The sequence below is a fragment of the Rutilus rutilus genome (assembly GCF_951802725.1).
Source record: "Rutilus rutilus genome assembly, chromosome: 2".
Classification (NCBI taxonomy): Eukaryota; Metazoa; Chordata; class Actinopteri; order Cypriniformes; family Leuciscidae; genus Rutilus; species Rutilus rutilus.
The window spans coordinates 58,892,112-58,905,219 of record NC_140210.1 but is presented as its reverse complement, the minus strand read 5'-3'; the positions used below and the strand labels follow the sequence as shown (position 1 = coordinate 58,905,219).

Here is a 13,108-nt window from a genome sequence, read left to right as displayed (position 1 = left end):
CATATATTCTATATAAACCCATCACAGGTGATTCAGAGGAGAATGGACGGCAGTGTGAATTTCTATCGCCCGTGGAACGAGTACAAGAGAGGATTTGGGGCAACCGAGGGCGAATACTGGCTGGGTAAGATCTCACAGCTTTAAACATTGGTATTTGGTGTCAAGAAATGGTTTTGATAGAAGTGTTGATATTCATGTCCAGTGTTTGGTTGAACATGTTATTCGTGTGTGTGTGTGTGTGTGGGTGTGTGTGTGAACAGGGCTGGAGAACATGTACCAGCTGACACGTAACAGAAAGTACATGCTGAGAGTGGATCTGGAGGACTTCACTGGAAGGAAGGGTTTTGCTCTGTACTCGTCCTTCTCTGTGGGTCCTGAATCTGACGGGTATAAACTGCAACTTTCAGGGTTCAAGGATGGAGGAGCAGGTAGGACACTTTCATACTTTCACACTCGAGTGCACTTGTTCATGTGCTATCAAATGTTTTGTAATTTCACTGAAATATTCTTCATCTACATGTAGCGCCCCCAACAGTTGTTTATGGGGGAAGGCTAACCTGAGTTCTTTTAGATCTAATATTCAATCAAATTCTATATTTATTTTAATAAGGGCAAATGATTAATCAGGTTGCTGTGGTTCTCAAATAAACACAGAGTTATAAAATGAAAATGAAATAACAATAGCAACAACAATTGAAACAAATAAAGCTCTTTACTGAATATAAAATAAAATAATCACACAAGAATATGAATTAGTAAACAACCAAAAGATGATTGACAGTGTAGGCTAATTCCTAAACCTAATAGCCGGCAAAAATCTAATAATCCAATAATAAAAAAAATACCACAGTTCTCGTAGCAGGCCTGAATCGACGCTCGGGTTCGTTGTAGCCTAAAACTTGTGGCTGCTTCACTCCGTAGAGCAAAATAAAATAAAATGAATGCGCTCACCCAAGGCCGGACTTACCATTGGGCTTGACTGGGCTCAAGCCCATGGGCCCCGCCCAATAGGGGGCCCCGCCCGTTTACGTTTGATTTTTTAAATAATATGTCAGTCATTTAATTTTTCATTTTAAAGTTTGTTGATTGGTCTAGCATTGTTACCTGGCCCTGCCCTGCAATGAAAAATAAATTTAATTAGCTAAATTAAATGTCAGTCATCTTGAGGTTTGCTGATTGGTTATTGGCAGTTACGTAGTGCCTCGTTTACTGTCTGCATTAGACAGTAGCCGCGTTTCCATTACCCTTCAAATTGCGCAAATTGAAACTGCGAATTGAAAATAAGCACAATGGAAACACGTCAATTTCGCAAAAAAAAAAAAATGTTTTACGCTCGCATGAGGTGGTTTTTCAGGCAATTCGAAAAAGGAATATTTCGCAAAACTGCAATGGAAACAGTTTTTGCGCATTTACAGTCACCTGAGTTAGAAGACACGGTGTGTTTGAGGTCCATGTATAGCTACGCAAATAATAATAATTTTATATTATTTAATTATAACATTTAATAGGCTATATTTAGAAGACGCTTTTATGCAAAAAAGGAACAAAGCTGAATGTGGAGCGCGCACTGCATGGCACGGAGGCGCGAGCGCGAACACTTGCATTTTCCTATCAACAGTGGAAACAACTTAAAATACTCTATCATTTCTGGTCATACAGAAAATAATAATACATTATTCTCAAATACTTTTATTTGTGTAAACTCACAATAACAAGAAAACGTTGTGCTTTTGTAAAATAAAAGAAAACAATCAGACGCACTTTCATGATCTCCGTAAACTGGAGCGCGAGAACTGAAACAAAATATAGCCTGTGTAGGCTAAAGCTTGAAATGTCCACTTTAAAACGAACAAATTCGAATCGAGAGCTAATACCTTCTGATTACTCCGTATGAAATGTGCATTTCTCTCTAAAAGCGCATCTGCTTAACAGCGGAGATGGAGATGTGATTTAGCCAAAGCAATAGTTTATTAATAATATTAATGGCTCTTCTCATTCAGCACTGCGGGAAAAAACATCACTTCCAGGTTCTAATTTGGCCTTTGAAAACCAGTAAAATCGACATGTTTTCCATATTAATCTTTGAATATTTTAAATGTTTAATAAAGGGGCAAAAAGTCATAAACAAAAATCAGAAAATTCGTCGATATTTACTTTTTTTGCGCAGCAGTTGGTGTAGCCAGTTCAAATTAAAATGTTGGTGTTCAACTTTGCGTTTTAAAAAAACAACAACCGTTAATTTTTCGTTTTTCAATTACGGGTTAAAAAAGGAAAAACGAATGGACACAAAACACTGATTAAGTAGCCTACATGGATCGTTTGGACAGAATACGAGACAGAGTTATTTATTAAATTCATAAAAGAAACAATAATTAGCCTATAGGAATACTGGATTCTAAATCTCAAAGAAATGCCACAATCAAAACATAATGTTTTCCAGGTAAATAAGTGTTTTATTCTCATTCTGACCAAGACATTTGTGCATTGCAATAAACTTATGATCACTTTGAACTTTTGTAATCATTATTTATTTATTAAAAAAAAAAAAAAATCAAGCTTCAATCAGTGGTCATATAAATAAATTATTACGTTTTTTTAACATGTAACACTGTCTAGTACCAGTCACCTTTTGAAAGTAGCTTTGCACTTCAAATAACGATTGGATCGATTATATTGTTACGCCACCAGATGGCGACAAATGACTTTTAAAAAACATTTGTCATTGAATCGTTCATTCAGGAGATTCGTTCAAAAATGCTGATTCATCTATGAAACAAGTGTATTTGATTGAGGAATTGAATCATTCATTCAAACCCAAGTTTTTTTTTTTTTTTATAATTCAGATTAATTAAACATTTTTAATAGACTTCAGCAATTAACATAAATTGTTATTTTGTTTAGTTGTTTGTTCAGAATCGTGATCTCTATTTTTATTCTCAGTTTATCCAGAATTGTGTAGCTCTAATACATAGCTTATGTATCATTTTGTTCTATTTAAAGTAATGTATAGAAGGTAGGGCCCGAAAGTGACTCAAGCCCAGGGGCCCCCACCACCCTAAGTCCTGCCCTGCGCTCACCACATGTGTGTTGCACAATAGCACCGTCCCCGTCGATCGCGTGCGTTGTCTCGGTCCCGATGCAGCTCTCTCGATCCAATCGAATGTCCCAGACTATAGCTCCGGTCCGTTTAGTCAACAAACAGGCAGTCTTTCGTCCCACGTCGCGCACGCACTCGCAGTCAGCAGCTCGCGTCAAACTTCAAACTGTCCGTAAACAAACTGAATTGAGCTCTTCGTCAAAGCACTGTTCAGCATTGAGATATCACCCGATAGTTCGTCAGGATTAGTCATCCTAATCTATCAGATGTTACCAGAGAAATATGTTATTCACATATTAGGCTACGGTCTCTATTCCTCGTGCTCTCTCGACACTGTTATTTCCTCGTCTGACGTCATTCCTCTCTCTTCTTCGGCACTCGCACAACACAACCAGTAAGGCTATGTAACTTTCACTTTATAAAATAAACATCTTACATGTCAAGTAACAATAACAATGTACATTTCTTTTTACAGAACTGGAAAAATATACAATATGAAAATAAACAAATTTAACAAACCACTGACTTTGTCTGGTTTATTATATTACCCAATTTTCCCACGGGTTACATACATATGATGATAATATCTTTAATGCTCTTCTTTTCTGCAGGCGACTCTCTGACCTACAATAATGGACAGAAGTTCACCACCTTTGACAAAGACCAAGACACCCATGAGAAGAACTGTGCCAAACTGTGTCTCGGGGGATTTTGGTACAATGCCTGTTACTATGCAAACCCCAACGGTCTGTATATATGGGGGGAAGTTGCCAAAGATAACACCATTGGAAATTATTGGTACACCTGGAATAAGAATTACAATGACGGTATGAAATCCATCAGCATGAAGATCAAACGTGTGTCTTAGACCTTCGAAAAAACATTTCAGTATTTCTCAGAAAGAAAGAAATTAAGGTTCAAGGGTTTCCTTTCCTCTGTTAACTGTGTAACTTAGTAAATCATAAAAGAGTATGGCTGATATTTTGTGTGATCTCATCAGTTATTTTCTTTTTTGTTCAATTTAAATTTACGGTTGAAATGAACCAACAATAAACTTAAAAAAAACTCCTGCAACGAACTCATTATGTGTCAGTGTAGTTTGTTATGGCCATGTGAAATAAGTAATAATTTTAATTATTAAAACTGATGGGTATAATTTCTCCATTGAAAATCTTCATGAAAAAATGCAATAGATGTACATTTTAGACTAATCGAATTGTTGAATTTTTAGGTATTTATTTTGGTGTGTCGCACAGATATTTATTATTGTGATATTTACAAAAGAACTAAATTATTTTTAGAGTATTCTGCTAACCATGTAACTTATCACCAGTTAGTATTTCAACATTGTGCAGTGCAAGAGTGACTGAAATGACAGATGCTCTTACTGATAAAAGGTCAGTTGAAGATGCGAGTGACTCAATGATTTATAGATGTTTCATGATCATTGAACTCAGATTAAATTGTCATCATGTCAGAGTTGCGTTTATGCTGCACTTTCCTGCTGCTTCTCCTCTATCCTTTCAAAATAAAGGCAAAAAGCTATTTAATAAATCTAGTTCTAGTTCTAGTTCTTTTATTTATAAAGCACATTTTAAAAACAAAAGTACAAAGAATTGCAATAGTTCAATCGACTTGTAATTAAAGCGTGTATTGCTATCTCAAGGCACATCCAGAAAATGTTTCATTTTAGAAAGGAGACGGAGCTTGATGAAGCTAGAGGCAACAACAGAGGATATATGTTTATCTAGAGTTAGCCGACTGTCAAGAAGGACACCAAGGTTCTGTACAGACCCTGAATTAAAGCAACACTAAGGAACATATTTTATCTTAAAATAATGTTTCCAAAATCATATCAGTGGTTCATCAAGTCGTAACAGGGTGAAAGGCACTTCTGGATTCGCTTTGCAGCTCTCTACCTGCTATAAACCCTCTATGCAAGTTTGCCAAACCGGGTCGCGTTTCTGTAGTTCGAATGAGACATAAGAAAACGTCTCGGTTACGTATGTTAACCCTCGTTCCCTGAGTGAGGAAACGGAGATGTCAAGTCGGTAGGAGTTACCAACGAATTGGGATCATGCTAGGGAGACCAATTGCCTTCGAGTGAAACTAAAATGAGCCAATGAACATTGGCATGTAAGATTTGACCTCGTTCCCTTTCGTTCGGTCACTCCTACTTCATGTTGGTAGGAGTTACCAACGAATTGGGATCCCTAACAAAACGCCATGGTGCTGGTCCCTTCCAGCGCCCTGCCTAAGCCTCAGCCAGCAGTTTTTTGAAACTTATCTTTTATGTGCCGAAGTTTAGCTGGAAAAGATCACACTGCTGTTCCGCAAGACTCGCTCAGTGGCTATTGGATAACACTGGGAAAGCGTGCCCATGATCATAAGAGGGAACGCTGCGGAGCCCAAACCTGCCCGAAGGGAGGCACTAGGAAAACACATGTGCACTAGCCTGGAGGGTAGTGAACACATGGCAGTCTCTGAGGTAGTCCCAGCCCGGAGGGTCGGAGCATACTCAGCAGAGACGACAGAGCGGACTCTGTCGAGGGGAAGACACTGGCTAACCCAGGGGGTAACCGCATCGTGGAGAAAACACATATGGGGTCGCCGTAGGGACCACTACATAAGAACCCCAGCCTGAACTCAGCTCACAGTGAGAGGTAACAGGCCTGGCGACCGGCGATCCGCCGCACCTGGCGCCGGGGGGGGGCAACCTAGGTGGACAAGGCACGTCCTGGGACTCATACGCCCGGACGATAGCATCCACTAGCCAGTGGGCTAACCTCTGCTTGGAGACCGCCTTCCCCTTCTGCTGGCCTCCGTAACAGACAAAGAGCTGGTCTGAGGTCCTAAAGCTCTAAGTTCTGTCAATGTAGCAGCGCAGAGCGCGAGCAGGACAGAGGAAAGCCAGGGCTGGGTCTGTTAGAACAACGTGAGAGAAGTCTGGCGCGAACTCTATGCACGATTCGTCGACCGAAAATGCCTGCAGGTCCCCTACCCTCTTGATGGAAGCCAAAGACAGCAGGAGAGCTGTCTTCATTGACAGGATATTTAATTCGACTGCATGCAAGGGCTCAAATGGGGGATTCTGGAGTGCTCTGAGCACTAAAGTTAGATCCCAAGAGGGTATGGGGTGCTGATTATGAGGAGGATTCAACCTTCTAGCACCCCTGAGGAACCTGATGACCAGGTCGTGCTTTCCCAAAGACTTACCTTCTACTGCATTGTGATGAGCGGCTATTGCGGGAACAGCCTTCGCTCCAACCCATCTAGCAGGAAGGAAAGGACGACACTGATCGGGCAAGTTCGGGGGTCTTCCCAGCGGGAAGAACACCAACCGACGAACAGGTTCCACTTCAACGCATAGAGGCGCCTCGTAGAGGGGGCTCTAGCGGAAGTGATGGTGTCCACCACTGCCTGTGGTAGGCCACCTAGAACCTCCGCGTCCCGTCCAGGACCAGACATGGAGTTTCCAGAGGTCTGGACGCTGGTGCCATAGGGTGCCCCATATCTGAGAGAGAATGTCTTTCCTCAGAGGAATCGGCCAAGGAGGGGCTGTCGCGAGGAGCATGAGTTCTGCAAACCAAGTCCAGTTGGGCCAATACGGCGCAACAAGCAGGACCTGCTCATCATCCTCCCTGACCTTGCACAGGGTCTGTGCGAGAAGGCTCACTGGGGGAAATGCATATTTGCGAAGGCCCTGGGGCCAGCTGTGTGCCAGTGCGTCCATGCCGAGGGTTCCTTCGGTCAGGGAATAGAACAACTGGCAATGGAGAGGCAAACAGATCTATATGAGCAGCTCCGAAGATTTCCCATATAAGCTGGACCGCCTGGGGATGGAGTCGCCATTCTCCCGGAAGGGGCGGCTGCCGTGAGAGCTCATTGGCTGCACGGTTGAGCACACCAGGGATGTGAATGGCTTGAAGCGACCTCAGATGCTTCTGACTCCAAAGGAGGAGATGACGGGCGAGTCGTGACATACGACGGGAGCATAGACCACCTTGGCGGTTGATGTACGCAACGGTCGCAGTGCTGTCCGTATGGACCAGTACATGCTTGTGTCAAAGTAGCCCTCTGAGGCGGCACAAGGCTAAGCGTACTGCTTGCAACTCTAGGCAGTTGATGTGCCAATGCAGTTGGGGCCCCGTCTACAGACCCAAAACTGCATGCCCGTTGTATGTGGCCCCCCAGCCGTTGGCAGAAGCATCTGTGAAAACCACAGCATGCCTGGACACCTGGACTAAGGGCACTCCGGCCCGTAGAAACGCAGGGTCTGACCAACGGCTGAAGGTTTGGCGACAGTGCGGGGTGATGTTCACCCAGAACGTGCCGCTCTGCCACGCCCATCTCGGGACTCGATCGTGAAGCCAGCGTTGAAGCGGTCTCATATGGAGTAGACTGAGCGGCGTTACTGCGGCTGCCATATGCACCAGGAGCCTCTGAAACTGTTTCAGTGGGACCGCTGACCTGCCTTGAAAGGACTTGAGGCAGTTGAGCACTGACTGGACGCGCTCCCCCGTGAGGCGCACAGTCTGACCAACTGAGTCCAACTCCATACCGAGATAAGAGATCCTCTGCATGGGGCAGAGTTTGCTCTTGTCCCAGTTGACCTGAAGCCCCAGCTGACTGAGATGCCGAAGCACCATGTCCCTGTGTTCACACAACAGATCCCGCGAGTGAGCTATTATGAGCCAGTCGTCGAGATAGTTGAGATTGCGAACGCCACGTTCTCTCATGGGAACAATGGCCACCTCCGCAACTTTCGTGAAGACACGGGGAGACAGGGCCAGCCCGAAGGGTAGGCCCTTGTACTGATATGCTTGACCCTCGAACGCAAAACGAAGAAACGGTCTATGTCGAGGAAGAATTGAGACATGAATGTACGCGTCCTTCATGTCGATTGCTGCAAACCAATCCCTGGGACGGATGCACTCAAAGATGCGTTTCTGCGTTAACATTTTGAACGGGAGCTTGTGCAGGGCCCGATTTAAAACTCGCAGGTCCAGGATTGGTCGTAACCCACCGCCTTTCTTGGGTACAATGAAGTAAGGGCTGTAAAACCCTGACCTCATCTCAGCTGGAGGGACCGGCTCAATCGCGTTCTTCGCCAGCAGGACGTCGATCTCTTTCCTCAGGACAGGGGCATCGCAGCTCCGCACATGGGTGAAGCAGATGGCCCTGAACTTGGGAGGCCGGCGGGCAAATTGAATTGCATAGACGAGCCAGATGGTACGGGTGAGCCACCGGGACGGCCTGGGAAGCACTAGCCAGGCTTCGAAGAACCGTACCAGTGAGCCCACCCGATCCACCGGCGTACCCAGAGTGGGGCAGTGTGGTGGAAGGCAGGGACTCGACTCCGGAGGCACTGAAGCGGCCGGAAGTGGAGTCTGGGTGTGCAGAGCAACACCAACCTGCTTCCACGAGAGGGCAGACGTCAGGGAAGGCCCGAAGGCGTTCGGCTGCTCGTCGCCCAGAGGAGAAGGAAGGAGGGGAAACGAGGAGCGAGACCCAGGGGCGTCGAGTACAGGTTTCTGACCCTCCTTGACCAGCAGGAGATGAGAGTGATGAGGCCGGGGCGGCGTCACTGCCATCTGAGCGCTGGGGCGAGGAGAATAAGAGCGGCGAGGCAACGTGGCGGCGCACACTGTCATTCTGGCCCTCTTGGACGGGGGAGACTAGGAGCGGCGAGGCAATTGAGCGTCGTCTTGAACTACCAGTCTGACCGTGTGTGACCCAGGGGAAGTGGAAACTGCTCTTTTATTGAAGTTTTGGGTACAGCGGCAGAACAGAAACAAAATGAAACAAAAGATTCTCCACCCGGCCCTCCTCCGGGGGAAGGAGTGGTGCAGACACGCACTCCTGAAGAGCAGCAGTCACGTCCTCTGGGTCGCCCGTCTCAGGGTCGCTTCCCTCTCCTCTTGCCGGGGGGTTTAGATGAACTCCGAGCGGGCTGGGCAGCTCTCTTGCGGCTGGCACTATGCTGCCTAGATGGAGGCTGCTGCTTAGGCTGAGCAGGGGCGGGGGCAGCGGCAGGAGGGCGCCCTCGGCGACGAGCAGCCGAAGGAGCAGCCGGCGAAGACTGGGCAGCAGCATCCTGTCTCCGGGGCATGATGTGCTTTATGACCTCCGACTGCTTCTGGGCGGCGGAGAACTGTTGGGCGTAGCTCTCCACAGCGTCGCTGAAGAGGCCACCCTGGGAAATGGGGGAGTTCAGGAACTTACTCTTGTCCGACTCCCTCATATCGGCCAGGGTGAGCCACAGGTGTCGCTCCTGGAACACGAGTGTGGACATCGCCCGGCCCAGGGAACGTGCGGTGACTTTCATTGCCTGGAGGGCGAGGTCCGTCGCCGTACGCAGCTCTTGCAGCACTCCTGAGTCGATACCACCCTCCTGCATGTCACTGAGCACTTTGGCCTGGTGGACCTGGAGAAGCACCATGGCATGCAGGGCAGAAGCAGCTTCTCCACACGCACTGTAAGCCTTTCCAGCCACACGAGATGGCCCGGCTGTCCCCTGCGAAGACTCCGATGGCAGCGACGCAGAGAAGTGAGGGGCCCGTGGGGGTCTTTCACCCGGCGGGTCATTCCTCACTGTAATCCTCAGACCACCAATGGGATTAGTCGAAGTAGCCTTCTTCAGAACTGAACCAGAAGAAGAACTAGATCAGGGAATCTCCAAAAAGACTCCCCCTCATCTGAGATCTTAACGTCGCAGTGGGAACATGACTCATTCACGAGCGCTGCCTCAGTGTGCGCGAGGCCCAAACACGAGAGGCAGCGATCGTGACCATCAACCGGTGGCAGATATTGACCACATCTTCACTTCATCGATCTTCACTCGTGTTGCTCTTTCAGAAATGCTCTCTTAGTGTGCTGAAGCACGCAGGGATCAACACGGCAACACAGCGGGGAAACTGCAAGCCCACTGTGTGCACTCAACCAGATACCAGCTGTGACAACAGCTCTTTGAAAAAAGCAGATTGCGTGAAGTGACAGCCGCTACCCAGGAGCTCGCGAAGATCACTGCCACGCTGTAACACCACCACAGAGAGGTCTTGAGACAGCAGACTCGTTGAGCTCTCACGGAAAAACACAATCCAAACGCTCATTCACTCAGAGGACACAACCGGTCGGCTCCGAAGCAGAAAGCAATTTGTGTATGCTCACGCTTCCGCTTTTATACCCGCACTGGCAGGCGGGCCGCGGAATGCAAATCTTGCATGCTAATGTTCATTGGCTCGTTTTAGTTTCACTCGAAGGCAATTGGTCTCCCTAGCGTGATCCCAATTCGTTGGTAACTCCTACCGACGTGACGTAGGAGTGACCGAATGAAAGGGAACTACAAATTTGACTTGCTTTACGTCAAGCGTTACAATAGTCATTATTTAGTTTTTCTTCGTTTCTGATGTCGCAATACATCATACTTTCATGAAATCATGCATCATACTCTACCTTGTCTATGGACATCGTTCATTCCAAAGCCGGTGCTGGATAAACAGAGCGTGCTACAGTAGGCGACGGTAGGCTAAATTGTTTACCACAGCGGTAGGGCGACCGAAGAGTAAAAGTTCCTTAGTGCTGCTTTACAAGGTAACAGACTTTCTAAAATAGAGTTATTAAACTTAAAATTGTCAGATGGGCCAAAGACTATAAACTCAGTCTTTGAGTCATTTAGGGTTAAAAAGTTACTAGCCAGCCAAAGCTTTACCTCATCAAGACATGCAAATAAAGGTTTAATTGCAGAAGGGTCATTTCTTTTTAGAGGCAGATAGATCTGGGTGTCATCCGCATAGAAATTAAAGTATACACCATGCCTTTTCAGAATCGATCCTAAAGGAAGTATGTAGAGAGAGAACAGCAAAGGTGCCAATATAGAGCCCTGGGGGAGTCCAGATACAAGAGGAGCAGCAGAGGGGATAACATTACCAATCTTGACAGAAAAATATCTCTTAGTTAAATACGATTTAAACCAATTCAAGACTGAACCTTTTAATCCCACAGATTCTAATCTAGATAGGAGTAATGAGTGACAGACAGTATCAAAAGCATTTCTTTTAAATGATAAAAAGAAACAGGCAGTTTCATTAACACACGCTATGTGCCAAGAATCAAGGGTTTTGCAATATAAATTTCTTCTGTAACACAAAGTAGGGGCGTAAGAATCTAACAGATATAAAGAGTGACTGAACAACACAAGGCACAACACAAACGGTGAGTTACTGTTTCATTCTTCATCTTTTACCTCACAGAATATTAAGACATTTCTACAACAGTGTAATTCAGGAAAATGACCACACACAACAATAATCTGATGATTTTTTTGCTTTGATTTCTTCCAGATTTATAAATAAAACATTGATTATAATCTGCAGTGATCAGCTGAGAAAAGATTGAGACGATGGCGGTAAGTTAATTCGCATTTATAGCGACTGTTTTACTTTTATTGTAATTTCAGTGTGAATTGATCATTATAAATGAGGATCTTGATCAGTCGTGTCTCTCCAGATGACGGTGTGTGTCGCGGCTCTGCTCTCTGTTTTCACGGCATCTGTTTGTGTTGCTGATGTTTCCAAGCCGGTCGACTGTTCTGACCTCTATAAATCAGGACAAAAGCTCAGTGGGATTTACTCCATCTATCCAGCAGGAGATGTTCCCGTCTGGGTTTACCCCAGCCAGCACAGCCATGTGGGGCCCAAATGGGTTTGACCTGGGCTATCTAACTGGGACCCAGCCAGTTTTGTCCTCGGTTTCCATGTAGGCCCCACATGGGTTTGCCCAGATGAAATGAACACTGCTTAGTGTGCACAGTACAGGCTGTTTAATGTAACACTGAATCAGTGTTGGAGGTAATGAGATAATTAAGTGATTGAATAATGATTGTGTATTATTGACGAACACCTGCTGTTAACAAGCATAATCACTGAAGGAAAGAGAAACACAAGAACTACTTCCAGCCACAACCTTGGATGAAATCAACTGAAGATAAAATACATTACATCTCTCAAGATCTCATTAAACAACTCCACAAACAGCATTACCAGCTTCACTTATTACTAACCAGACTGACTTTATTTATGTCAGACATCTACAGAAAATAATTAAGAAGAGGTTTAGATGTTGATTACTTATTTGAAAGTAATAGTTTGATTTGATGTTACCACTGTGGCGATCAGTGTGTGCTTTAGTCAGGATCTTGACTTTTTAACATTGGTTTTTCTCAGGCAGCTGTGTCTGTTTGTTATGGCGAGAACAGCAAGAGAAAATATAATCAGATGCTGTAAGCTGATTGATGATAAGAGTATAATCATCATATATTGGCTTAACTCACTGATATTATGTGTGAGGATTATACGGGTAGTATGTTATTCATTTTATTTATTGTTGTGATTCAACAGCAAAAAAATTATAGAATTTAATCAGAACATCAAATGATTTTTAAAACCCCATTTACACATGTTGGACTACTGAAAGTTCTACTTGCACACAGACATCAAGAATCAGCATATGAATCTCAACAATGGTGACATGCTTCATGGTGTAATGCATTCTGAGTGCATCATACGAAACTTATCCATGGCTCCCAGAATGCATTGCACCATGAAGCATGTCACCATTGTTGAGATTCATATGCTGATTCTTGATGTCTGTGTGCAAGTAGAACTTTCAGTAGTCCAACATGTTTAAATGGGGTTTTAAAAATCATTTGATGTTCTGATTAAATTCTATAATTTTTTTGCTGTAGAATCACAACAATAAACAAAATGAATAACATACTACCCGTATAAACCTCACACATAATCAATGAGCTAAGCCACAATATGATGATTATACTCTTATCATCAATCAGCTTACAGCATCTGATTATATTTTCTCTTGCTGTTCTCGCCATAACAAACAGACACAGCTGCCTGAGAAAAACTAATGTTAAAAAGTCAAGAGCCTGACTAAAGCACACACTGATCGCCACAGTGGTAACATCAAATCAAACTATTACTTTCAAATAAGTAA

General features: G+C 44.7%; 2 protein-coding genes across 3 annotated transcripts in view; both read left to right on the top strand.

Moving 5' to 3' along the window:
- Nucleotides 1-13,108, top strand: part of LOC311286453 (apoptosis-associated speck-like protein containing a CARD) — a 467,220-nt gene that overhangs the window by 354,540 nt on the left and 99,572 nt on the right. The window lies entirely within an intron of this gene.
- The window catches only part of LOC311286428 (microfibril-associated glycoprotein 4-like), a 40,002-nt gene that overhangs the window by 650 nt on the left and 26,244 nt on the right, over nucleotides 1-13,108 (top strand). Inside the window, exons 4-6 of one of the 2 annotated variants that reach the window (XM_084402647.1) lie at nucleotides 28-124; nucleotides 261-428; nucleotides 3,709-4,175. In XM_084402647.1, the coding sequence (XP_084258773.1) occupies nucleotides 28-124; nucleotides 261-428; nucleotides 3,709-3,965 (522 nt within the window). In that variant the 3' untranslated portion in view covers nucleotides 3,966-4,175. Of the gene's footprint in view, nucleotides 1-27; nucleotides 125-260; nucleotides 429-3,708; nucleotides 4,176-13,108 lie in introns of those variants that run through there. The other variant, XM_084402648.1, reaches the window with a different exon arrangement.